At 51.6% G+C, this 26,394-nt stretch overlaps 1 protein-coding gene across 15 annotated transcripts in view; it reads right to left on the bottom strand.

Annotated features, from left to right (window-relative positions):
- Nucleotides 1–26,394, bottom strand: part of EPB41L1 (erythrocyte membrane protein band 4.1 like 1) — a 122,181-nt gene that overhangs the window by 39,547 nt on the left and 56,240 nt on the right. For 14 of the 15 annotated variants that reach the window (XM_072944156.1, XM_072944153.1, XM_072944151.1 and 11 more), the window contains 6 exons: nucleotides 9,943–10,133; nucleotides 8,802–8,966; nucleotides 6,849–6,953; nucleotides 6,234–6,276; nucleotides 2,971–3,046; nucleotides 191–409 (listed from right to left, as the gene is read on the bottom strand). In XM_072944156.1, the coding sequence (XP_072800257.1) occupies nucleotides 191–409; nucleotides 2,971–3,046; nucleotides 6,234–6,276; nucleotides 6,849–6,953; nucleotides 8,802–8,966; nucleotides 9,943–10,119 (785 nt within the window). In that variant the 5' untranslated portion in view covers nucleotides 10,120–10,133. Of the gene's footprint in view, nucleotides 1–190; nucleotides 410–2,970; nucleotides 3,047–6,233; nucleotides 6,277–6,848; nucleotides 6,954–8,801; nucleotides 8,967–9,942; nucleotides 10,134–25,233; nucleotides 25,565–26,394 lie in introns of those variants that run through there. The other variant, XM_072944158.1, reaches the window with a different exon arrangement.

The following is a 26,394-nucleotide window of genomic DNA, read 5'->3' as shown; positions in this document are numbered from 1 at the left end:
CCGCATAGCTAGTTAGCATCACACGCATTTGAGGAGACGATTTGCTCTCAGACACACTTCACGTTAGCGGCAGAGGTGGGGCACTTACTACAACACAGCTGCTGGGGGTCTAGCCAGATAGGTTCTGGCCAACGGGGCAGGGCGGGGCAGGGCGGAGGAGCCAGGGAAGGCCTGGGCGGGGCCCTCTCACCTGTATGTCTTGTGCAGCTCCATGATCCTCTCTTCCAGCTCCCGGGTCTGGTTGGGGGCGAAGCGGAGCTCGCTGACATAGTTGCCCACGTGCTCCTCGGCGTCATAGTCGCCCAGCTCAGCCTGCACGGCGTAGGAGCCCAGCAGGGCGTGTGTGACGAAGGAGCAGGGCAGGCGGCCCGTGATGATGTCTGCCCGCAGCTGCAGGCACAGGTAGTATCTGGAGAGAGTGGGGAGCGGGCATGGGCGCGGGCCCCACTCCCTCCCTAGACGCCCCCAAGCACCAAGCTGATCAGCACCTGGCGCAGTAGAAGAGGCATGTTCCTGGACACCAGCATGTCATGTGTTAATAATCTGGGTATAGCCCTTAAGACGGTTTTGCAACATTTCACTCGACTTTAAGTGTTTCTGTTCATTTCTAAGTTTGAGGGATTTTTCCTACTGTGGGAACATTTTTCAATTTCTAACTCATTTTCAAGCTAATTTAGAACTATTTTGTTGGTTTGATCATTTTCTTTTTAATGCATGTACTTTCTAATTTAAAAATATTTTTTGGAGGTCTGGGGATTGAACCTAGGACCTTGTGCATGCTAAGCATGCACTCTACCACTGTGCTATATCTTCTTCCACCAAATGTCACATATTTTCAATTACACAATAAATACACTCTTACTGTGAAAAAAGGTAAACTTTAGAGGTGATGATCCTCTCAATGTCCATTCTCAGTCCTCATCCCTTCCCCCAGAGGTCACTTCTGTTACCCCTGTGATGTTTAGACCTTTTCCCTCCATGGACACACAGAAATGCATATGGTTTGGTTCATGGTGTTTTGACCATGGAAATGTTATCAGATGCTCCATCTGACTACATAGCTCGCTTGCTTTTTCACACCCAACTATAGAGCCCTTCCTGTGTCAGCACATGTGACTCGACCTTATTCATTTTAACCTCTGCACTGTATTACATGGCCCAGACAAACCTGTTCACCAATATTTTCTCAAAACTTTATCTGGTTCCAGCTCTAAATTGTCTAAAACCAAACTGGTTTAAAAGAAATACATCCAACCACTAGGCCATGATTTTTTAAAACTTTAATGCACACTTGGATGATTTTACAATTTTTAAACCATTTCAAACCATGTTTTATTCCTTTTTCAGTTATTGTGTATTTTTTTTAAAGTGTTCCAGTTCATTCTCAGCTGGCAATATGTCTTTGCCCACTTTGCTATGTTTCACCATTTTTTTCAATTACTTATTTCTTTGCCTTTTAAGCGGCTTTTACTTAGTATAATTTTTACTCCTCTACAACATTATTTTGCAGTCAGAACTGAAGCTCCAGCAAAAAGCACGTGCAGCCTCACTGCATGCTCAGAGCCAAGGCAGAGCCAAGAATCAGCAGTAGCTCCAACATCCCAGGCATCAAGTGTGGGCTCACAGGCATCTCATTCAAAGGTCTCCAAATTCAGAAACTGTTGCCAAACACACTGGCCAGTCTTTCATTTCAGTCACTCTATCATTTTGACCAGTTTCTTTGGAGTCTAAATATTTTTGACTAAATTAGCTGCACCTACCACCCTATCCCCTGAGGCCATCCATACTGGGCAGGGCTAACTCCCCGCCTGGTGTCCCTAGAGGCCCGATGTCCAGTGGGCACCACCAGAGAGATGGGGGCTGTATGGGTCTAAAGCTCTCAGAACCTTGTGGGAATGAAGTTTAGACCTTGCTGTTGCCCCAAGCTGACCTCAGGGATTAGAGCAAGGCCTCAGGTCTGATCTATTCCAGGGATATCTGTTTTATCTCCCAAGGCCAGAGTCGGTATCTTGACTGTGGTCCATGGTCTGCTAAACACACAGATACTAAGGAGGGGCCCAGTGGGAGACAGAGGCTAGCTTAGCAGCTCCCTCTCCTGCAGTAGGAATAACTCCAAGCCCACATCTTACCGTTGGTGGGCATGGAGGGCCCAGCACATGGATGACAGGGCCATAGAATATCACCAAGTAAGACTACCTTTTTGGGAGGGGCTTTGATAAATAGAAAGGCCCCTCCCTGTTTTGGATTCCAGAGGAAGGTTGAGCCTCATGGAAGCTCTCTTCCTGAGGGATGCTTCCTACCCTATTCTAATCTTCAAGCCTCCTCATCCTCCAGCCCTGAGGCACAATGAGACTGCACAAACAATCCACGTTCACGCCAGCAGCCTGGGCTTGCTTCCACGGGGCAGTCACACGCCTCCTCTGACCCCCACATGCCTGACGTGTGCACAGCCTGGATGCAGAACCAAGCTCCCACTTGCAAAGGCATCTATGTTCTAATCCCTCCTTATCCCCAAAGTCAAAACCTAGTGGTCTACCCAGCACATCGGCTGTCAGATGAGTTTGGCTTATCCTATCCAGAGATGACCCACATCATGTTTTTTTTAAGTTTAAGTTAGTTGCCAGCATTTGAGAACTGTTGTTTTTCTACAGATCTCTAGCTTCACTCCAACAGTCGGTCCTGATTCCCACCTGGAACAGCTGCTTCAGATGGCATCTGTCCTCGTGGACTCACAGTGAGCCCCACTGCTCCCTGTGACACCTCCCCCTCTGAAGTCAAGGGCCAGTCCACATTGACCACCATGTTTGCATCACTTTCTCTCGCTCTGAGTGGGCTTCCGTTGTGGATGCTGTCTGCCTGGCCTCGGTAGGCATCTGGGTTTGCAACTGGCATTGTATACCTACATATCACCTCATGTCTCCCAGGGCCAGGGACCTGTCCCTCTCCCCCTGCACCCTTCCCAGCCCTCACCTTGTGATGTCTTCTGTCAGCTGGGCAGGGTCGGGTGGGTAGAACTTGACTGTGAAGGCAAAATTCCAGGGGCTGCCTGAGAGAAGATTGGGGAAAGATCAGAGAGGCCCCAGCACCCCAGTGGTGGTGTCCTATGGACAATTTTTCAAAGTCTTCCCATAACTATAATCTTCAGACAATCTAATCAGAGAGCCTGGAACATTATTCCCACTTGACAGATGAGAAGACCGAGGCCCAGGTTAAAAGACTTGTGAACTAGCCATGGGAAGGAAGGCAGAAAGAAAGAAAACCAATACTGCATGCCTGGCATGCTGTTAGTTACTTTACAAACATCACATAATTAAACCTCACAACAGCCCTAGACGTCCTATGATTATCCCCATTTTGCACATGAGGACAGTGAGGCCAAGGCAGTAAAGCGGCCAGTTCAAGGTCACCAGCTAAAAAGTGACAGTGCTGGGGTTCAGACCCAGGTCACCAGCTCCAGAGCCCATGATCTTTCCTTTTCACCAAAGTCTGTGCCACAGGACATTAATGGGAAGATAACTAATCTGGAAAGTACCGCATTAAACAGGTTTCCTAACTTTGGGCTTCTCAGAGCCCTCACTCTGCAGTGCACCTCTCAGAGGGGGACTGGCATTTAGGAGTTTCCAAAACCCATTTGACCTGCTGCATCCATTTTCACAGGGCATCCTTCCAGATTAATGTTTCTCGGAACACACTTTGGAAAAAAATGCTGCCCTATATGATGCTGACTCCATCTTAGATGGCAGAACTGGATTATAAACAAGACCTAAAAGGCAAATATAATGGGCTAAAAGTAACAAAGAACATTTCACAGGGGTAATGTTAACCTCCTCATTCAGATATGAAAAATCAATGGTACACATTTAAAAGGTAGAGAAAAATAAAGGCTGAGGTTTTAGCTGGAAACAGGCTCTGCCAGCCAAGAGAAAGGATAACCACTTAAGAAAGGGAAGGAGGCGGGGGCGGGGGGAGGCCATGATGAAAGGCCATAATCCAGAACAAGGCTCTGTGCTCTAAAAGGGCCCCCAGCAAAGTGAGAAAAAGAGGCCCATCCAGGGCAGGGCTGTGGACACCAAGGGCTGGAGGCCATGCCATCACTACCATCCTTGTCCTGGGGTCCCCACCACCCTCACCACATAGCTGTCATGTCTCCAACACTTACCAAGTGCTGGTCCCTTGGCTTGCTAAGAACTTTACATGCATTTCTGGGATTTAATCTTCACAGTGATCCTGAGGTAGACTTTCTTTCTTATAGATGAAGGTTTGGGGAGGTTAAATCATTCTCCCAAGGTCACCCAGCTAGTCGGCAGTAGAAAACAGAGATCTAGCCTCTGGTCACATGACCCCACAACTTAGGCTCCTGACCACAGCTGACTCCTTGGGTTTTAAAAGCAGCCTTGAGGGGAAACACTCCCTGTCTCAAGAATAATGGTATTAATAAACAATAATAATAATGGCTACTATAAACTGGGTCCTACTGTGTGCAGGCACCTTTTAGGTGTTGTACACATAACAGTGCATTTAATCTTCATAAGTACCCTGAAGATGAGGGTTACCCCCACTTTACAGATGATGAGGCACAGAACAACTAAATATCACAAGAAGCAGTGATGGAGTCAGGACTCAAACCCAAGCAGCCTGACTCCAGTGTCTGTCCTTTTAACTGTCACACCAGATTTCCTCCTACTATGTGAAGCACCTACTATGTGCTGGCTGCTGTCCACACCCTCGTCATTGAACTTTCATTCCCACCTTGTGAGGCAGGAATCACTAATCCACTTGCTAAGGGGATACAGGAATCCAGAGAGGTGGAGGCATTGCCCCCAGCACCCTAGATGATGGGCACCGAGATTCGGGAGGAAATACACCCAACTCTGGAGCCCAGGACATAAGGACTTGTGGTGTTACCTTCAGAAGGCTGGGAGCTGTCACAAATAAAGAAAGGGGGCAAAAAATTGCTCCATGGGGGCCCCAGAAGACAGAACCAGGAAGAATGGATGGACATTCCATCCATGGAGTAGGAACAGAGACTGTGACTCTGCTGAGGGAGGTAGCCCTGCTCCTTGATAACAAGAAGGACCAACTCCCTGCCTGGGGTCATGAAGGGCTGGAGGCAGCTTCTCTTTTCCAAAGTCCTGGCCCTTCTCCAACACTCTCAGCCACCCGTAGGTGTTCTGATTATTTCAGGCCTCCCAGCTGGGCTGGGTCCCCTGGGGACAGCCTGAAGCCCAGGCCTATGACCTGACTGGCCCCAGAGGAGGGGGCTCTGTCTGTCAGCCTGCCTCTTCATTTCCAACTGACAGGAAGCCACAGGAAGAATCTCTCAAGCCCCCTCCTGCAGAGTCAGCTGGCTTCCCTAGGCCCAGCTGCCTGCTGTCATGGCAACAGGCTCCGCTATAGCTTTCCAGCCAGGGGACCAGGGAGCGCAAGCACAGCCAAGGGGGAGGAGCCCCTGCATGGAGGCATCTCTGCCTCTAGGCTCCAAGTCCCGGCCCATTTCATGCCCCCTAGCTGAGGCCACCTACTTTCCCCTTCTGCCATACGAAGGCTGCCCCATCGCTCCCAACATGCCTTTTTCCTCTGGGCCAGAAAAGACAGGCTGTTGGCCTACTCACCTGTCTCCACTCCAGGGCTTGAAAAGAGTGCAGGATGGTGTTGGGAGGCCAGGGCTCAAGACCTGGCTTAGCCAATACCTCGCTCTGTGGCCTTGGATGAATAACTGCCTCTCTCTGGGCCTCAGTCACCCATCATCAAATACAGGAGATAGCCAAGATCGGGGATGGGCCAAGCTCTCTCCTGACATGTTAACTCCTACCAGTTGGCAGCGGCTGAGTGTGCTCTGCAGACAAGGATTCTGCACTGAGTCAAGGGTCACTGATTTCACTGAAGCCTGCACCAGCCCTGGACTGGAAGGGTGGCTGTTCTGAGGCCATCAGTTTGTCCCCTTGCCCTAGATGACTCCGCAGGTCCCTTCTAGGCTGACATCCTGAACATGTTTGTGATTCCTCTACTAACCTGCTAAGTGACTCTAGACAGTCATTCCTCTTGTCCAGGCCTCAGGCTCCACATCTATAAAACAATACCCCGCCTTCCCCCAAGATTTGCCACGCAGAGGAATGAACTCATGGGTCTGAATGCACTTCCCAAAGTAGGGATTGCAGCACAAACCGGGGCCCTGGAGGCCTGGAGCCCCCGCCCACCCTTCCACCACGTTCCAACCGCGGCAGGCCACTCACTCCGAATCTGCTTCTTGATTTCCTTGGAGGGGTCCAGCCAGTTCTGTAGGAGAAGATAAGGTTCTTTAGAAGGAAGAGGAGGGGACTTGGGTAGGGCTAGGAGAGAGAAACCTCCTGAAATGGCCTGTCAACAGCCCCCTAGCAGGGAGCACCCTTCCCTGGCTGAGCCGTCTGAGTCCTTTCCCTTGGGACTGGGTGGTGAAGGAATAAGGGCTGGATTCACACAGGGTTTGGGACCCAGGGCCCTGGATTCGGCATTGCCGAGGCCACACGGGGAACAGGAAATGCAGCTGAGTGGGTCTGGTGGGAACAAGGAAACTCAGACAGGAGCCTCCCAAGGCGCTGGGGACAAGGGCCTCAGGTCCCTCAGGAAGCCATGTGCTGGCTCTCCAGACACCCATCTGGGGGTGATCTGAGGTCCCCAAGAAAGGACTGTCATGACAGAGACAGAGAACTGGAGAGGACCAGGGCTGGCTGAACCTTGGTGGTGTGCAAACACAAACACAGGTGCCTAATGAAGACATGAGGACTGATGGAGGCCATGGGGTACGGCAGGCCAACGGGGGCCTCAGGGACGAGCTCTTTCCAGCCAGCCCCACTCCCCAGCCCAGGTACCTTCTGGCTGTCGGCATCACAGAAGGTCAGGCCAAAATAGTCCTTCTCCAGGAGGTTGAGGTGCTCACAGACCAGGTCAAACAGCACCTGGCCCCGGCCATGTTTCTGAAGAGAAGAGCAGAGCCGCTGTGAGGCCGGAACACACCTCAGGGGGGGCGAGGAGGTGGCCCAGGCCCCACCAGGACCACGTGAAAACCCGCAAGAGCCTTCCAGTGTCTGGAGGGGATCTTTGCACTCCTGCCACCCGCCTGGCTCTCTAGATCCTAAGGGATCCTGGGGTGACACTAAGGCCCAGCTCATCAACTGTCTTCTTCCAAGCCCTACTGGGGTCCTCTTAGAACTCAGACCTGCTTAGGGGAAACAGGACTAGAGTAGGGAAGTGACTGATTTCTCCTTCCCGTAGAGTGATTAAGAGAAACAGGCTAAGCTGGACCCAAGTAGCAGAAAACTGAAAGTTTAAGCTTCAGGGAGGATGATAGAATGCATGCTTAGCATGCGTGAAGTCCTGGGTTCAATTCCCACTACCTCCGCTATAAACAAACAAACAAACAAGCAAACAAACAAACAAACCTAACCATCCCCCCACCACATACACAAAAAGAACTCTAACCTCTGAGTGTGAGAGGAAGAGAAGAGTTGCCTGAAATATGAGGGACGTGGGCAGGCAGAAGGCAAGGACCTGGGACTCCGGTCACAGTGCGACTCTCCTCCCCGGCCCCTCCCCTTACACTAAGGGATGCCACCTACCCAGGCAGCATGTGCAGTCCCACAGGGGCTCACGGAGCCTAAACCAGCCACAGCTGGGAGGAGCACTGTTCCAGGCACAGTACCTCTCTGAACACCACCTGGGCCTGAGGATTCAGAAAGACAAAGCCCAGGACCTGGCTGGGCACCCAAACCCACAGGTGTGAAGATGGGCACCAATAAAGGGATCACAGGGCAGGGGCGTGTGAAGCAGTCATGCCCAAAGAGGCAGGGGACTCTGGAGAGAAGGTGAGGTCCCTGCAAGGTCTGGCTAGGTCACCAGGGGCTGGGGCCTGACTGTGGAGAGCAGCTGGGAAACCAAGGGATTCCTGAGCTTGGAGGAGCCCTTCAGAGAGCGTGGCCTCAGCCAAACCCTCACACTCTTCTAGGGCAGCTGGAACAGTGTCTTGGGGCCAGTGTGGGTAGGAGAGAAGGGGTAGAAGATACCCCTTCCTTCCACCCGGGAGCAGGCAAGGAGAAGGCAACCCTTCTGTGGAAGAAATAAACATTTAAAAAAAGCCAACCCTGCAAAAAAGAGGGATCCTGTTTCCCAGGGCTCAGAAGTCAGTCAGTCCCTTAAGACCAGGGCTTGGGGGAGAAAGGGAGGTGGCTCCTGCAACTCTCAGCAGTAAGGTCACCTTCTGGACTCCTCCATTCACGTGGACAGGGCCAGGAATGGTGCCTAGACTAGGGGAGAGCCTCTAAGGGGGTGAATGAGAGTTCAGAAGTAGGGTGGGAGTTCTAGCCTATGCCAGAAAGGGAGACACTAAATGTGGGACCAGGAGGGCTCACCACAGAGGGGAGGCATCTGCCCTGCCATCCACTGTGGGACAGAACCATGCCATGGGGTTTCTCCACGGCCTTCCAATGGGCCACCTCCCTATAACTGGGGGACACCTTACCATGGAACTTTCAGCCTTGAGACGGTGGCTGCTCACCAAGGTACAGCCACCCTGAGAAACCTTTTCCTGGTGCCAGCCCCATGCCTAATTCTATCTGCAGTCTTAAGAGCCCTCTCCCGGCCTTGGTGCCACCATCTGTGCACAGGAGGGCTGGCCAGGTCATCTCCCCAGGACGCGGTAGTCGGTCCTGGACTCCGTGAAGAATGGATGCCCTCTGGCTTGGCCCAGGCTGCGTGCACACAAGGCCTGTCCCCGCGCTGCAGCCAATCAGCCAGGGACGGGGCCTGTGGCGCTGGGTGCTCCTTACCTCCACCTCACACTCGTATTCAGAGGCATCGAGCAGAGTGACTCTGCAGATGGCACTCTTGTACTTCTTGGCAATCTTCTGGGGTGATTTCTGGGCCTTGCTGGGCGTGGTCCTCTCTGACAGGCCATCAGCCTCCCCGTAGTCCTTCTCCTCCATGTCTAGGCTCTGTAGGGCCGACCAAGGGAAGGGTTCGGTCAGTGAGCTTGAAACTGTAGCCTCTCATCCAAGTGAGACGCAATTAGGAAGCAGCTAGAGCTAAGACAGACCTCCAAATGAGAGCCCTTTAAGACCCCCAGGGGACCAGGGTCTATGGTGGGTGTGCACAGGAGGAGAGCCACAGCTCCTGTGTATGATGGGTGAGCTCGTGAAAGGGGTTCACTGCTTCCCTGCAGCCAGAGCTGTCCCGTCTCCCTAGAACAGTGCATGAGTTCCCAGGGCACAGTCTCCTTCTCAGTCTGTCACTGGGTTCAGTCCGAGGCTGGGACGGATCTGATGGAGGGGAGGGAGGTCAGAGCCCAGCCCACTAGTCCTATCTCTGCCATGGACGCCCTCAATGACCTCAGCCAAGTGCCTGCCCTCTCTGGGCCTGTTGTGAATTAAGCAAGGTGTGAATTCCATAGCTTGATGACCCCTGCGTCCCTTGTCTCTCTCTCTTTTTTTTCCAATGGAGGTACTGGGGATTGAACCCAGGACCTCGTGCATGCTGAACTAAGCACGCGCTCTGCCACTGAGCTATACCCACCCGGCCCTTGTCTCTTTAGGGAGATGAATTTTGCACTAGAGTCACACTGGGCTCACCAAGCTAGAATGGACAGGCCTGGGGGACAGGAAAATAAGGTTGGAGGAACACAGATGTTCAAAATCAGATCTAGATCTGACTTGCACTTCTGCCACTTTATAGCAATGTGACTTCGGATAACTCACTTCATCTGGCTGAGGCTTGGTTTCCCCAAATGTCAAATGGGAAAATTAACAGTTACCCTCTCAGGTCTTGGAGAATTAAATATAAAAATGAACACGATACCCCCAGCAGAGTTCTTGGCATGTAATGGGGCAATAACGGATCTCAGTTCTCGTCTCTCCTCCCTCCTGGAGGACTGGCTGGGCAGAAGGAGAGATGCCCATGCTCTCAGGCACATACCTGTTCGGCAGGCTGAGCGTCCTGCTGGGGCGGATGTTTCTCATTGGAGTTGGCCTCGGGATGGCCGTGGACGGCGGGGGTCACAGGGGTGGCTGCTGTGGCGGCTGCCTCTGGCTGCTGCGGGGCCTCCTCCTGAGCCTTCTTCACCTCAGAGTCAGGCCCTGTCTCTGTTGTCATGGTGACCAGCACGCCTGCATTGGCAGGAAGGAGAGAGCATGTGATGGGGGAGAGGGGCAGCGATGGTGTGACAGAACAGAGCAAGGGGGAACAGGAACCACATACGGAGAGGGACAGATGGAGACAAATAGACAAAGAGCCACAGAGAGGAGGAGGAGGGAGGGAGAGACAGAGGAAGTGAGGGTGGGGAGAGAGTCATGAGAAGTGAGGGGTTAGTGGCAGCAGCCAAGGTCAACAGACCCCCACCCACCCTTGTGCCCAGAGAGCTCCTCAGGGACTCTAATCTCTTGCCCTGGGTCTGGAATCACGGACTTCCTAGGGGCAGGGAGAGTCTCTCCAGGGAGCCCTACTCTGCCAAGAGCACAAGGGACAGTCGGTGACCACCTCCAGGCAGGCCCTTGGCCAGGCTGTCTCTCCAACCACAGCACCTGGCACACAGTAGCCCCTCAATAAATGTTGGATAAACTGAACTCAACCAAAAAGAGCCTTGGGCTCCCAGCCCTTCCGGTAGGTACTGACTTTGGGCAAGGCTCTTCATGCCCCAGGCCTCAATAACTCCTGCCCCACTACTTCCTGGGGATGTTGTCAGGATGGATCCAAATGGATAAGACAGAAAGAGATTCTTAAAAAACACACAGCCCCGATAATGTAAAAGTCAGGAGACCTGGGCTCAGGCCCCAGGTCAGCTACAAATGTGCAGCCAGTTCATCTCACTAGGACTTATCCAAAAAGCACAGGACTTAGACAGAAATTATCTCTGCAGCAGACTACTCTTATCATTTCCCCCTTGGAACAGGAAATGAAGAGATTTCAGAGAATCAGGACCTATTGCCCAGCTGTTCTGTTGGAATAAGCAAATTGCAAAGAGAGACGAGGAGAGAGAGAGAGAGAGAATGGCATGGTCCCATTTTTATATTAACAAAAAAAACACCAATAACCTCGACAGTACATCTTTGTGTTTGCACACATGTAGTATAAGATCTGAAAGGACACTCACCAAACTGTTGAGAGAGGTGAAAAATTCAGAAGTAGAGAGAGGAAAATAAGAGCGTTCCACAGGTTAAGAAAGGGAACTTCATTTTTAACTTTATACACTTTGTAAATTGCGTGTATAATTTTAAAAATACATATCTATTTTTTAACCCACAAGTTGTTTGCTTGTTTCCACTGATGGGGGTTCAGTAATGGGCCAAAACCCCTCAAAAACAAGTTTGAAGCTAAAACCAGGAAACAGAGAAGCGAGCAGGAACCCTCACCTCTGAGTCGAGAGCCTTCCTCCGTCATATTACATGAGAAAAATCCAATTGAGACCTGGCAGGTCCCTCTGCCACCCCAACCGCCATGGGGGCCTCTGATGGGCAGAAAAACAGGCAGACACTGGATGCACGATGGGCTGTGCACATGCTTCAAGCCTCGGCCCCAGGCTCCCTTTTATTTCCCAGTTTCTGCCTCTGCATTCTAGGGACCACTGGCCTCACCCGAAGCAAGAGGCACTGTACAGAAAGTCAGGGGCCCTGAATACCCAACTCAGTCACCCAAGAACTGTAGGGCCGTTGACAGGTCACGAGCAACCTAAATCCCCACTGAGTGGATACTGAGTGGAACACTTTGTAAGCTGGAGCTCGTAGTGCACACCAGACAGTATGTCGTTACTGACGCTGCTTTAAACAGTAAGATGAGGAGGAAGGGAAGGTCTTGCTCCACATGGTCTCATCCCCACCCAGAAATGCTTTCCACTCATGTCATTACCCTGGGCTTTACGGGTATAACTTAAAGCCATAGTTAAAACAGAGCCTCTCCGTCGCTTATATGACACTAAGTGATGACTCTGTGCCAGAGCACAAAGCAACAGGAGCTGCTCCAGGGAAGCTCACCGCCTCGTGGGCTCAGGTGGAGATGTAGCTGCCTGGCTCCAGATTTCTTCTAAGCCTGCACTGGAGGGTAGCAGCCATTATGCTAGATAAGGCCTCAAGGGAAGAACCCTTAAAATAAATGCCTGCTTAATTTTGCTTCCAAAAAAAAAAAAAATCCACAGACTAATCTGTATGTTTTGTGCTGTGAGAAGCAGAATCCACATGACCCTCCCGGGCCCTGACGTGCCAGCACATCTACGCCTCCCCTCGGCCTCTGTCTGATGTCAGCCCCTGCTCTCTAGATCTTCCCCGGGCCTGCAGCTTCTTGAAAATAGCCAGAAGAGTTATCTTAAATAAATATCCCAGTGTCTCCCTGCCCAAGTCTCCAGCAGAGCCTGCTGGCAGGGACAGCCTGGTGCTGGCAGAACCACAGATGAGAGGAGCTAGAAGATTTTAGAGATAATTCAATCTCCTCCTCTTCGTTTACAGGTGAGACCCAGAGAGCAAAAGAGACTTGAGTAACAGTCATTTCCTCAGACAGGTTTTCCCGGGTCCCTCCCGCCCACTCTCCTCCCCATCCAGCCTCCTGACTCCCCAGATCCCAGCTCTGGGTCCATTACTCTTTCCACTGCATTTTGCTGCCTCAGAAAAACCCCAACAGCATCTCCTCGGAAGAGAAAGCACTCAGGCCCAGGCTGGAAGCCAAGGAGGTGGCACGAGCCACCCACAGACCCCATGGCCAGGGGCTGGTTAGATAAACAATGGCTTATCGAGAGTGAAAAAGATGATGCAAAAAATCCTGGAAAATATCCGAGTGAAAAAAGCATGACATACAACAGTTCGTACAGATTGACCCTATTTTGATTAATGCACGCTTACAGCTACAGAAAATTCAGCAAAGCACTGACTGTGGTTATTCCTAGCTGGCGGGAGTACAGATTATTTTTTCTTCTTTCTGTTCAAATGTTATTTTTTCTACTACAGCTGGAGATTTCTTGAATGATTAAAAAAAATTAGAAGTTAAAAAATACATTTTTCAATTCACATGGCCCGGGATGACAAGAAATAAATAAAAGCTGTTTAAACTTAAAAATATATGAATTAAAAAGAAAAATAACATTATTATTTTGTAAGCCTATGATGAGCTCCTTCTTTATTGCACAAGTCCAGGGATAACGGCATGCTTCTCTCACCAGGGCACAGCAAGGGAGCCAAGCGTGGCCTGGCTTCTGCCACAGCCAGTCACGTGGGCACAGTTCCGCCCTGGTCCAGGTCAGCATGCTCTGATGAAGCCTGCTGGGTGGCCAGGCCAGCCAGGCACTATAGGGGACCCGAGGAACACGTGCTCGTTCCTACAGAGCTCACTGCAACGTGGGGGGATGATGGTCACCCAGGAGACTGTTACACACCTGGGCAGGATGTGACTTAGATCTGCCAGTGTATGCTTCAGCCTCTAGGAGACTGAGGACCTGGTGATGAGGAGTATGGGCTGGAAAAGAAGACTTACAGGATAGGGAGTAGAGGGTAAGGAGTAAGGTTTTGAAAAAAGGGAGGATCTAGACAGGTGATGGCAGGGAGGACATTTGGGCTGAGTCACCATGTGGGCAATCACCCAGATATGGGAACGGGTAGGCCTGTGCAGAGGACAGGGAGGAGGCCTTGACATCTTCACTTCTTGGAACAAGAAGCCCATAAAGGTGAGCTCCAAACAGCCTGGTGGGAGGGGCAGGTTGGAGTCACGGAGAGACGTGAGGGAGCTGGGGGTGGTGCAGGCAGCCTTGCAAAAGTCAGAAGGGTTCCTCTGCTGGAAAGGGCGCGACTCGCATCGCTGAGCGAGCACCACTGCGGGCCAGGCCCGGGGTCAGGAATTTCATACACAGGCAGCCCATGGGCCCCTCCGTGCAGGGCAGCAAGGCACGGGGGAGACCCAAAGCCCAGCTCTACCGCTAGCTCATTCTGTGACCCTGGGCAAGTGACTTCACTTCTCTGAGCCTAGGTCACCCGATCTATAAAACAGAAACACTCCCCCTTCCCTCTCAGGGTGGTGATGGAGCGTCAGGAAAATAACACTGAGAGGGTACTTAATAAAACAACCCCGAAAGGGCCTGGAATTACAAGCAAGGATTACAATTAATGGGAAGCTGCCGTAGGCAGTGGTCTGGGAACCAGGAGTTCCGAAGTGCCCACCCAGAGCAGATGGAGAGAGACGTCTGAAGAGACGGGCCAGCAGAGCCTGACTGATGACACTCACATATGAAAACCCCAACGCACAGGATTTATAAAAGGAAAAGGTCAGCCAGAGAAGTAAATGCTGACAAGGCCCGTGCCAGCCCTGTCTGGAGGAGAGGGGCCTGGGAAGGTCCAGACCTGCTTGCCTGGCCCAGTCTGGGGCCAGCTCAGCAGGCTGTCAGCATCTGATGCTCTTCAATGCTGCAACCACTGGCTGGCTCCCCCAGCTCACCTTCTAGGGGCAGTAAGCAGCCTTCAGATGCCGTGGCTTGCCATCTGGGTGGCCTGCAGGAAGACTCTCCTGAGCCCAGGAGAGTCAATATCCACTTAGCCTACGATTGTATTGCTCATTAAAAATGCATTGACTGGTTTATACATCAAGCTCTCCCACCAGGGCTAGCGTGAATCAGCATCTCTGAGTCCGGCAAATTGAATTTGTTCTTTTCCTCCATCCCCACATCCACCCAGGTCCAAGCCACTCTCAGCCCATGCCTGCATGGCTGCCCCAGCCTCTTCCAGGGTCTCCCTGTAGCCACCTGGGCCCTCCTAGGATTTATTCTCCACAGAGCAACCACAGAGATTTCTTCAAAACTCCCACTGGGTGCCCTCTTTAAAACTGCCAATGACTTCCCATCAAAACAGAACACAAACTCCTTATGAAAGCTACAGTCTGGCCCCGGCATCAGCTCCCACCACTGCCCTCCCCCATTGCCACCATCACTGTGATGCAGCAGTCACACTGGCTTTCTGTCTGCACCTCAGCCATGTCAGGCTGGCCCCTGTCTTGGGGCTTTGCCCTTAATGGTCCCTCTGCATGGACGGTGGGCTTGTCTCTGACTCTTGGCAGCAATCACCCCTCAGACCTCAATCTAGGTGCTCCTTAACCACTCTGTCTCAAGTGGGTCCCTCCCTCTATTCTTTCTGGTTACAGCTGGGATTTTTGGTTTTGCTTTATTTTGTTTTTGCCATTATAACCACTTTTGAGTGTAACAATCCAAGGGCAGCAATTACATTCATCATGTTGTACAACAATCACCACGATCTATTTCCAAAATTTGTCATCGTCCCTCAAACAGAAACTCTGTTCCCATGAAGCAAGCATGCTGGGTTTGGTTTTTTCATAAGTTCACAAACAGAACTTTTATATTGATTGATTGATGTACTTATTCGTTTCCATTCCTCTTCTAGAATACAAACTCCAGAAAGACAAAACCTTATCTGTCTCATTTGCCGTTATCCCCAGGGCTCAGTGCAGTGCTTGGTAAATAACAACAACAAAGCTAACATTTACAGAGTTTGCTATTTGCGGGCACTGATCGAATGCTTTATGTCAACTGACCGATTTAATCTTCATAATCAACTGTAATACGTACTCTTAATATCTCCATGTTTCAAAAGAAGACACTAAAGCACCCAGAAGTGACGTGACTTGCCCAAGAGCATGCAGCCAGTAAATGGCAGGGCCAGAATTCAAACCCAGGGAGCCTGGGTCAGGTGGTTGGGTAGCTGGAGAACTGGACAAATAAATGGGTGATGGGGGGATGGAACACCAACAAGACAATTGTTAAGTCCAGAGGCCCGGACTGCATTCACCTCAGGAGCCCTTCTGGCCACCAGCCAGCCAGCTTGTCCTGACAACTTATCAGACCTTGAGCACCTGACCTTCCATCCAAACTCCTGATATTATCATCCTTATTCTACTGATGAGGACACACAGGCCCAAAGAGGCCTACCGATTTGCCCAAGGTCATAAGGCTGTGCCAGATCTCTCTGACTCCAAAGTCCATCCTACTACATGGCATTTCAGCAGCTTCAGGGTGGTCATCCTGTGCGAAGTTCTTCCAGGGGTGAAGCTGGCTAAGGGAAAACTTCTGGAGACTGAAAGGCAAGTATAGAACGAAGAGCTGAATTCAGAATCAGGACCACTGTTTCTTGTTTTGATTCTGTCACTTCCTATGAGATGGGCCTTGGGCAGGTCACTTTCCCCTTCTGATCCTCAGTTTCCCCAACTGTCAAACAGGGATGAGAGCCCCTGTCCTCTCACTTCAGAGCGCGGCCCTGTGGATAAAGGATGTTTCAGAGAAAGAAAGGTCTTTAAAATACAAAAGTTACAGTCATGCTAAAGACAAGGGAGCCTTCGTCACAGATGTTTACGACCTGTGTACCCAAACCATGCCTTTCCACACACATGCACACAGTGGGACAGCAAGAGGGCACACACAGCCCCAAGTGTCCATAGTGGGGAACAATTACTCCCTAGCCAGTAAGGCTCTCCTCTAAATCTGAGACACTGACGATTTTTGCCCAGGTATTTGTGGGAATTCTGAACCAGGTAGGAACTAGTGGTAGGAAGGAGCAGAGAGAGAAAGAGAAATGGACAGAGTGCGGAAGACACCAAAACATCAAAAAAAAAAAAAAAAAGAAATGCTAGGCAGAAAGTGAGATTCATCTGTTCTGAATGATGTCCTCAGTCATCACAGCTACCAAGATCATTCTTCTTTCTTTTGGGGAAGTTAGGAAGCACATCTCCCTCCACCCCCTACAACCATCTTCTGGGCTGTTAGTCCCCATTTGCACCCCCAGAACCAGTCCTGCTCAAAGAAGCAGGAGGCTGAGCCTGTGGACTGTCCTTTGAATTTCCTTGCCTGCAGACTTCTGGTTGCCTTTGGCCAATGGGAGGCACTGGTGGGAGGTCTGAGGGTGGAAGCAGAGAGAGGTGGGGGTATATCTTCCCGAATGCCTTCCCTGTGGTGTTGGCGGTGGCTGAACCCCTCTGTGACAGCTCCTTGCACGGGCCCAGCCATCACTGAATTCTGGTGACACCAGTCCCTCCGTCTGCTCATTCGGGCCGAAGGGAGGTAACAGCCTCTGTCACTGCTAGTTTGTGGGTACCCTTAACCCTGCCCACAGCTTTACTAACATCTCCAAGTTGCAGCATCTGAGTGGAATTCTGTTTTCTGCCAGAATCTGACTGATACACCACCTGACCCTAAACAGATATATGTATTAGAGAGGGAGGGAAAGAGAAATTGGGAAAAAGCAGTACAGTCTAGCGGTTAAGGATAAAACAGGAGACCAGGAGACTTGAACACTCCCTTAACCTCTCTGAGCGTCAGTGTCTTCATTTGTAAAATCATAGTAATTTTATCTGCTTCACAGGTTTACTATGAAAACTGAATCAGATCATGCCCATAAAGCACATAACATACGCCAAAACCCACAGTTAGGGCTCCAGAAATACTGAATATTCTCATCTTTAATATTGAGTCTAAAGGCTCAAATGTTAACAATAGCATTCCCTTGGAGCAAGAATTACAGACTTTTCTGGGGGCTTTTTAGGGGGTTCTCTGTGTTACACAATTTTTCTACTCTGAGCATGGGTTACTTTTGGAGTAAGAAAAGAATTAAAAGAAAAGATACAGTAAGCAAGAGAGAGCCTATTAAGACTTATTCTTCCCCTCTTGGGGATGAGGTTACTTCCCACCAGGAGTTCCCCAGTACAGAGCATTCACTTCCTCGGTGACAGTCTCCAGGTGGACATGAATGCAATGACTGCCTGTGATGAGGGAGGAGGGGGACCCTGTGCCACCCTCCCAGCCGGGCCCCTGATGGAGTCAGGGGGGTGGAAACAGGAGCTGGGCCCACAGCCACTCTTACTACTGCTCAGGTCTGTACATGGCAGTGGGGAGATGACAATTTGTCAGAGGCCTGTGGTACCCATGGGCACCGCATTAAATAAAACCAAGCAGTGTGAAGAGGCTGCCACCCGTCAGCACTGGCTTCTTGCCCAAAGGTTTCACATGCCACCGCGGAGCCACAGACTAATGTGCAGTTGTAGGCTGGGGACCACATGATGTGCCCAGATCTGCAGAATAACAGCACCAGAAAGGAGAAGTGCCTCCTGCCTGGACCACACCGATGACTGCAGAGGCAGACAGAGACCTCCCTGTAGCAGGACATCCTCTGAGTCAGACAATGAACAGGCTGTCTTCCGGGCTTAGTCTCCTTTGAGCTCCACGAGGGCCACGTGAGATAGGTGGGTCCATCCCCCAGACAGGCTTGGCTGGCCAAGGTCACACAGCCAGCCAGTTGGAGTAGAGCCAGGACTGGGACCCCAGTCTGCTGGTTCCCAGTCCCGTGCCCTTCCGCCTCCCTCCTATGTCCCACCACCTCCAACTTGCTGTCAACCACGTAACCAAAGCTACCGTTGCTCTGGATGTAGAAATAATAACAGCAGTATCAACCCCTCCCACGTGCAGGGCGCTTTACAAGCTAAAGGATCCTTTTATAATCATCATTTCACTTGGACCTCACTGATCGGCAGTCGGTGAGAGGGAACATGGAACAACAGTTACAAACTCGGGCTTTGGAGCAGCCAATCCTGGCTCCACTGGCTTAGGGACCTGGGGCAAGTGATGTAACCTCTCTGAGAGACAGCGGGAGCACGTAGAATGAGACTAATACCCCCTCCACCGCAAAGGCATTTAGCAAGAATGAAATGAGACCATGCAAGTGGAGTGCACTCGGCACCACATTTGCCAAAGAGTAGACACTCAAGTCACGGCAATGGCTCTCATCAGGAAGGCTGCCACTAGCATACAGGTGGACAAACTGAGGTCCAGAGAAGGTCAAGAACTTGTCCAAGGACACTCAGGGTATAAGCAGCAGTATGGCCCAGGCAGCAGCTTACAGCATCCAAAGAAAATGTGAAGTTATGGTGTACATACACACACACACACACACACACACACACACAATGGAGTACTATTCAGCCACAAAAAAGAAAAATAATGCCATCTGCAGCAATATGGATGGACCTGGCAACTGTCATAATAAGCGAAGTAAGCCAGACCAAGAAAGACAAATATCATATGATATCTTTATGTGTGGAATCTAAAAAAATGACACAAATGAACTGATTTACAAAACAGAAACAGACTCACAAACAAAGGAAACAAACTTATGGTTATCAAGGGGGAAGTGGGGAGTGGAGGGATAAATTGAGAGTTTAGGATTTGCAGATACTAACTACTATATATAAAATAAACAACAAGGTCCTACTGTAATAGCATAGGGAACTATATTCAATGCCTTGTAATAGCCTATAACTAAAAAGAATAGGAAAAGGATTACATATATATATGTGTATATATATATATATATCTGAATCACTATGCTGTATACAAGAAATTAACACAACACTGTAAACTGACTATACTTCAATTTAAAAAAAAAAAGCAAAGAATTTCAAAATTTCACAGGAGAGCTCCATACTGGGTGAGTGAAGGAAGAGGTTTCCCTAGGGCATCCGCATCCTTTGGGGGTGACAGAGACAGGGCCTCCTCCAAGCAGCCCAGCCCTCAGAATCCTTGCCCCCTCGGGCTCCACTGAGAAGGGAGGAGAAGCGGGGAAGGGAGGAGGGAGAAGCAGACCCTCCCAGGCAGCACTTCGTGGTCTCACAGTTTCTGAATCTCTCTCATTTGATTTTCTTTGTTTAAACACTAGCTGGGTTCATTGTCGGCATTATTTAGAATACAGTAAAATTGGAAACAACTTTGAACATCATCAACAGCAGGCTGGTCAAACTAACTAGGATTTATCCATTGAAAAATGGATTACGAAAGTATTACATACCTATTGTGTAGATTTTTTAGATGGATTTTACATACACTGACATGGAAGGTTGTCAGTACACATAATGAAAAATGTAGATTGTAAAACAATAATGCAATTTATGGTCCCATTCTGATTTGTATGCTTATGTAGGCATAGAAAATACCCCGAAAGGACACACGCCACAGTTATTACCGGCTACTTCTGGCAAGAAGGATTTGGTTGGGGAACCAAGAAGAGAATATGCTTCTGAATTAATGGGATTTTTCACATAATTCTTTTGTATTAAAACTAAAGAAAAAATAAATAAAATATTCATAAAAGACCTTTTTTGGTCAGCCTTATTTACTTCCCATAGTACCTGCTGGAACGCCATTTCTGCCTGTTCTCTTCCAATCTGTATCTATGGTCAGACCTAATTTTACACCACTTGAATCTGAGTGCTCATACTTTTATGGTTTTTTTTTCCCATTTAACATTAATTGTATCAGACATATTTCCACATTATTTTATCATCATTATCATCACAGCTAATGTTCATAGGTGTGTCACGATGTGCTAGTTCCTGTGCTAAGAATTTTATAGGACTTAAATCTTTTATTCTTGATGACAAGCCTAAAAGCAGGTACTTGGACTACCCACATTATAGATGGGGAAACTGAGGCTTAAAAAGATAAACTGACTTGCCAAGACTCACAGCCAGTAAGGACAGAAACTAGACATCAGCCTGGGTCTGTGTGCATCCCCAGTCCCCGCTGGGAACCTCTCCATCCTACTCCCTTCCCTGATACTGAGTGATGAGTGAGAAGAATGTGGCAAGTAGGGATGAGGAGGCACAGGTCCCGGGCCTTCCTACAGTGCATGACCTTGGACAAGTCACCTCCCTTCTGCTTTGTTCACTCAATCAATTCTTCCACCAGACGAGCATTTGCAAATCACTCAGCCACACGATGAGGATAAAACAATGAATAAAACATGAACCCTGCCCTCAGATTAGAGCCTAGCCTGAATCTCTTCATGTACCGGAAGGCTCTAACCCCTGTCCCACCTCTGTCACATGGACAAGAAATGAAACGAAGAAAGGATGCAAAAGAGCTTCACAAGTGCACAGCTCCAGACACTGCAAGGATAAGTATTTCTGTGGCTGTTCATGGCTGCATATTATTTTATCCACTGGATGTTCCAAAACGTTCTCAATCATCTTCCTATTGTCAGGCACTTAGTTCCAATTTGCTGCTATTATGGAAGAAGCTCTGATGGGGATTCATCCAAAGGAAATTATGCAAAAGAGGGGGAAAAAAAAGCCAGATGCACAAAGAAGATGCTGCGCAACCTTCGGAGCAACTGAAGGGAGCCAGTCTTTCATCTGAAACACTTAAGGCTGCAAATCGAATTCATGCCCCCTCCCCCCGACCATGGCCTTCCCGGCCCCAAGCCGCTTCTCCCCCAACCACCCGAGGGGACATCTTGGTGTGCTTTCAACATTCCTTCCTCCCCAGCCCAGCAGGTCCGCGGGGCTGTTGTTTTTCCTGCCACAGTCCAGCCCCTCCCTGTGGTTCTTACAGTTGCCAAAGGGACCTTCCCAGACACGGTTCTTTCACGCCCCAGTGCATGCCCTGTGCAGACCAAACACCTGCAGAGGTTCCCGGAGCCTCCAGGCTCCTGTCAGGTGGAAACATCTTAGCCTGATGTCTGAGAGAGACCAAAGTGGGAGAGAACTAACGTTCACTGAGTCCCTGTGACGTGCCAGCACTGCACTAGGTCCTTTACATAACAACCGTGACATGGTCTCATGAGATAGGTGTGTTTGTCCACCTTTTACAGATGAGGAGACTGAGGCTTAGATCAGCTAAGTGATATGCCCGAGGGCACATGGCTAGTACACAGGGGAGCTGTGATGAGAGCTCAGGTCTGGCAGATTTCAGAACTTTGCTAAAGACTCAAACACAAGCTGACTTTCTGAGTCACCCTCAGGCCCCTGCACCATCTGCTGCACGCACCCTAGACCACCCAGTCTTCTCCAAAGACATCCCTACTTCCTTCTCCTCTGACTAGCGGACTGGGTACACTTTCCCCAAAACTACTGAAATGTCACTTGGCCTTTGGGGTCCAGTGCAAAGGCCTCAATCTTGAAGCCTTCCCTGATGACCAGAATAGGAATCCATGCTTACTTATGCCATTACCTCCCCTGTGTCATGTCCGCGCCTCTCCAGGGGAGACTGGGAGTCCCCTGGGGAGAGGGATGTTTCCCCAGAGGCCACACGGGACCTGCAGGAGGTATTCAGGGAACAGTTTTCAAATTGAACAAAACTGAGTATGACCTCTGAGAAAAAGCTGCGGGCTGCCAGCATGACCATCAGAAATGTGGCTCTGACTCACACCGCCTGGATTTGAATCCTGGCTCCTGTGCTACCTAGCTGTGTGACCTTGAGCAAGTATCTTTCCCTGGCTAAGCCTCTTCCCTCAGTCTGTAAAATGGGAAGAAGAACTCCCACCTACCTCAAAGGGTTTTGTGACGATTTTATGAGTTGTACAGTCAAGCCCTTAAAACAGTGCCTCGCATGTAGTCAGTGTTCAGTAAGTGCTGGCTGCTACTATTCATACCCACAAGCCTCCCACCCACAAAGGAAGCAGTGCCTGCCCACTCCCACCCCAACCTGCCCACCCAGGCTCAGGTCTGCACCCCACAGGGCCCCTCTTCACCGTCCCAGCTGGTCCCTGCCTTCCCTTCCATTCCCTCCCTTGTATTTTCTGGTCACTAGGTTCCTATCAAATGTGGCAGGGGCGAGTGGCAAGACCAACCAGTCTTAGAGCCAACCAGTTGTCCCTGGTAGCCAGTGGGAGCAGGGAGGCCGGAGCATCCCCACTTTTGGGGGACCCTGGCCAAGAAGCAGAAGGCCAAGACCAACCCCTCTCTCAGGCTTCCAGCCACTACCTCTCTGCCCCGACCCCTCAGGACCACAGGAGCATTCAGGTCACAGAGCCATCCTGGATCATGAGATGCAACACATAGACCTCTCCACCTGGACCAGCCCTGGCACATTAGTTGTCCACCTCTGCCAGACACCAACCTGGTACTCTGAGACAGGGCCCCAGGTATAATGCTATGGTAGAGAGAGGGACTCTGGACTCAGTCAGCCACACACCTTCCAGCTGTGTAACCTCAGGCACGTGACACAATCTCTCTGAGCCTTACCTTCTCATCTGTAAGAAATGAGCATCTACCTACCTGTCAGGATTGCTATGAGATAGTGCAAAGCACTTATTGCCCCAGGGCATGGCATATAGTAAGTGCTCAATAAATGTCCTCGTTCTGATTGCGTAATCATTGGTATTATTCCAGATAGAGATTATTACCCTCTTTTGACAAATGGGGACACAGAGGCCCTGAGAGGCTCACAAGGACATCCACACTGGAGCTAACACAGAGGTACCTCCCACCTCAGCCTGTCTAGTTGGGAGACCCTCTCTCCTGCCCCGAGAGGCTCAGGCCCAGAATGTGCCTGAGCACCAAGCATCCTGTTGGTTCTGCACACTCCCAACAGGGACCAGGGCTACCCCCTGCCTGTTGCCTCAGCCCTGGCCCATTATCTGTGAGGCAGCCTGGCCTTTCCTCCTCACTTTTTGGGAACAAGGGCTAGGAGACCGAAGTAAGGCCCCTCCTAAGGGGTAGCCTCAGGCTCCAGGCTATAATGCCCAGCCTGTCAGAGTCCTGTGTACCAGACTGCTGTGGCAACAGGGAAGCAGGCATTTGGGCTGCAAGAACCCCAAACCGAGAGAGAAAATCTGGTACATTAGTGCTGGCTCTCTCACCCAACTGCCGTGTGACCTTGGACAAGTCATTCTTCCTCTTGAGGCCTCATTCAACCTTTCCATGTTTACTGAGTGAGGACCATGGGACCAAACACTGCTCTCATGTGGGCTCTGTGGAAGCAGCCCTCTATCAAGCTCACGGAACTGGGCCCAGGGGACCACCATGCGGCCCAGGAAGGGTTCCAATAGGAATAATGCACCCTGCACTGATCTCCTCCAGGACTGCCTTAAGGTGCCCCTCAAGGGACCATGCTCTGCACACCACATGGGGTTGCCAGGCAGGCCTGACCTCAGACGGGCCAGCAGAAGCCAACTTCATCCCTGCTCGGAGCTGGCAGAGCCTCCCTGGGCCACAGTGGCTCAGAGAGGAGGCTGGCACAGGCTGCCTCTGCCGCAGGCTCCATCTGGAGGGATGGGTGGGCAGGCGGGCACACAGTCGCTTCTATTCTCCACACCCTTGCCCAGGACAGGCAGCATCAAGTCTTCCAGGAGCTTCTGAGGGCACCATTCGTATCCCTAGCTCTCAACCTGGCCCAGCTGTGACGGATTCTGGAAGACTCTTAAGAATGGGTGGTGGGGAGAGATGAAGCAGCTGAACCCCACACGGCTCCAGAGAGGTTCTAAACCAGTCCTCTTACACTCCTACCTTTGGGTGCAGAGGAGGTGGTATGCAGATCCAGAAGTGAAGGCAGGAAGACACAGTAGTGTCTCTCCCCCACCAATGCATTCTCAGAGCTGAGGGGCGGGGGCAGGCGTGGGGGTGGGGAGCAAGGACCATGGCCGGCAGCCACAAAAATGGAGACCGGTATCCTCAGAACTCCTTCCTAGTCCTTGTCCAGCCCCGCAAGGTCCCCGTGTACCAGACTGGGCCTTGGCTCTGCTAGACAGTGGCCTCAGCACCTGGTAAGTACCCCAATGGCTGTAGTCATTCCCCCGACCCCATGCCTGTCCCCAATACCCAGCCTCTTGGGTCCTTGGATATCCCCACATGTGAAGGTGCCAGACAAAACTGGGACCCACAAATCCTCCCCCTCTAACAGGAAGGGGCAGCCTTTGGCCAGGACAATGCCAGGCCAGAACCACAGAGGTCTTAGGGCTAAGTTCTAATCCCCCCCCTACACACACACACACTTTGGGAGACTTGGAAGGGAGGTGGATGGGAAGTGAGACGGCAGTGGGGAAAGATCTGTAACCGGAGGGTGAGGATGAGGGCAAGAGCTCCCCAGCATCCCAGCCTCCAGCCAAGAGACTGTCCTGCAGCATCTGAAGCCTGGACAGAGATATCCAGAGAGCTCCCGGCCTCCAGAGGCAGCAGGAAGAGTCTGGGAGAATATAGTGGGCCAGCCCAGCACCCAGCAACCGTTCATCCCTACAGCAAGCACCAGCCACCGCCTGACCACTTCTTTCTCCAGGCCTGGGGAGGCTGCAGACCTGGGAGGTGGGGAGGAACAGCAAGGACCTTACCCACACGGGCCAGAGGACCAACAGCCCGCAAACTCAGTTCCTCCCGATCTGTCCCCAGTCCTCCCCCAGGACTGGAGGCTGGGCCTCCACGTACGAACCCCCAGCCTTCCCTGCCACCTGATCCCCTGCTCCACGTGCCTACCTGGGCCTGGGGGTCCCCATCTCGGGCAGGTTGGGCAGGGGGGGCGCCCCCTCGGCTCCTGCGGGCCGGCAGGCCGCGGGGCGGGGCGGGCGCGCGGGGCCGCGGCGGGCTCTGCGGAGCAGCCTGTTCCGCGACACCCCCGCCCGCTGATGGATGCCGACTGCAGCAGCGGCGGCGGCGGCGGCGGCTCGGCGTGCGCCGGGGGCTGGGCACCGTGCCCACAGCCCCGGGCCTGGCGCCCGACGCGCGGCCAGCCCCCGCCCCCGCCCGGCCTCCGCGCCCAGCCCGGGGGCAGCCGCGCGCTCCTGCCTGCTCCCTCGCGGCGGCCCTGCCCCTGCCTCCGCCTCCTCCCTGCCCGTCTCCCTCTTCCTCTCTCCCTCTCCCTCCCTCTCAGGCTCCCAGGCCACCTCCTCCTGGGAGCTGCCACACCGGCAGTTCCCAAACCACAGCAGGACCGCGCAACAGGGGCCAAGTCCTGCGTCTCCGCTGCCCCTACCCGGGCCGCGACACCCACGGCCCTCCCCGCTCAGGCCAACCCCTCTTGGGGGCTCAGAGGAGAGAGGAGGAGGCGGGGAGAAGAAGAAGAGAGGATCCCTGACTCAGAAGGGGTGACTCAGCCTCAGTGGGCCTCCCAGCCCACCAAGCCCAGCCGCCCAGCTAGATACCCTCACCTCCCCGGCAGCTCAACGTAGGGCAGAACTTCCCTGGGACTCAGGGCTCCTCCCCCACCAGGGAGGAGGTATTGCAAACGTCTCCTGGGATGCCGTGTGTCTGTGTGTATGTGTGCATTTGTCCATATGTGCTTCCGTGACAGTGAACCTAAGTGTAACAGTGGGCTCGTGTTTCTGGATGTGCCAGGTGTGCATCCAGGCTCCAAGAAGGTGGGGGCGGGTGCTGGCCAAGGGGCTAGTGGCACTGAGGTCATGGATCAAAACCAAGTGAAGCCTTGTTCTTCCCCTCCAGCAGCACTGTTAGAACTCAGAAAGCGTTCAGACCACCTTATGAGGTCCACAGGTGAGGACCTCCAAAGACCTGGGTTGGAGTCCAGCTCTGCCACGGGTCAGCCAATACCTGTGGGCGTATTGCTCTCCTGCTCTGGGCCTTGCTTGGCCAACAATGAAAGAAAGGTTTGGATGAACCTATCTCTAGGGGTCCCAGTTT

The sequence above is a fragment of the Vicugna pacos genome, chromosome 19 (genome assembly GCF_048564905.1).
Source record: "Vicugna pacos chromosome 19, VicPac4, whole genome shotgun sequence".
NCBI lineage: Eukaryota > Metazoa > Chordata > Mammalia > Artiodactyla > Camelidae > Vicugna > Vicugna pacos.
The sequence above is the reverse complement of the archived record's forward strand: the minus strand, read 5'-3'. Positions and strand labels throughout refer to the sequence as shown.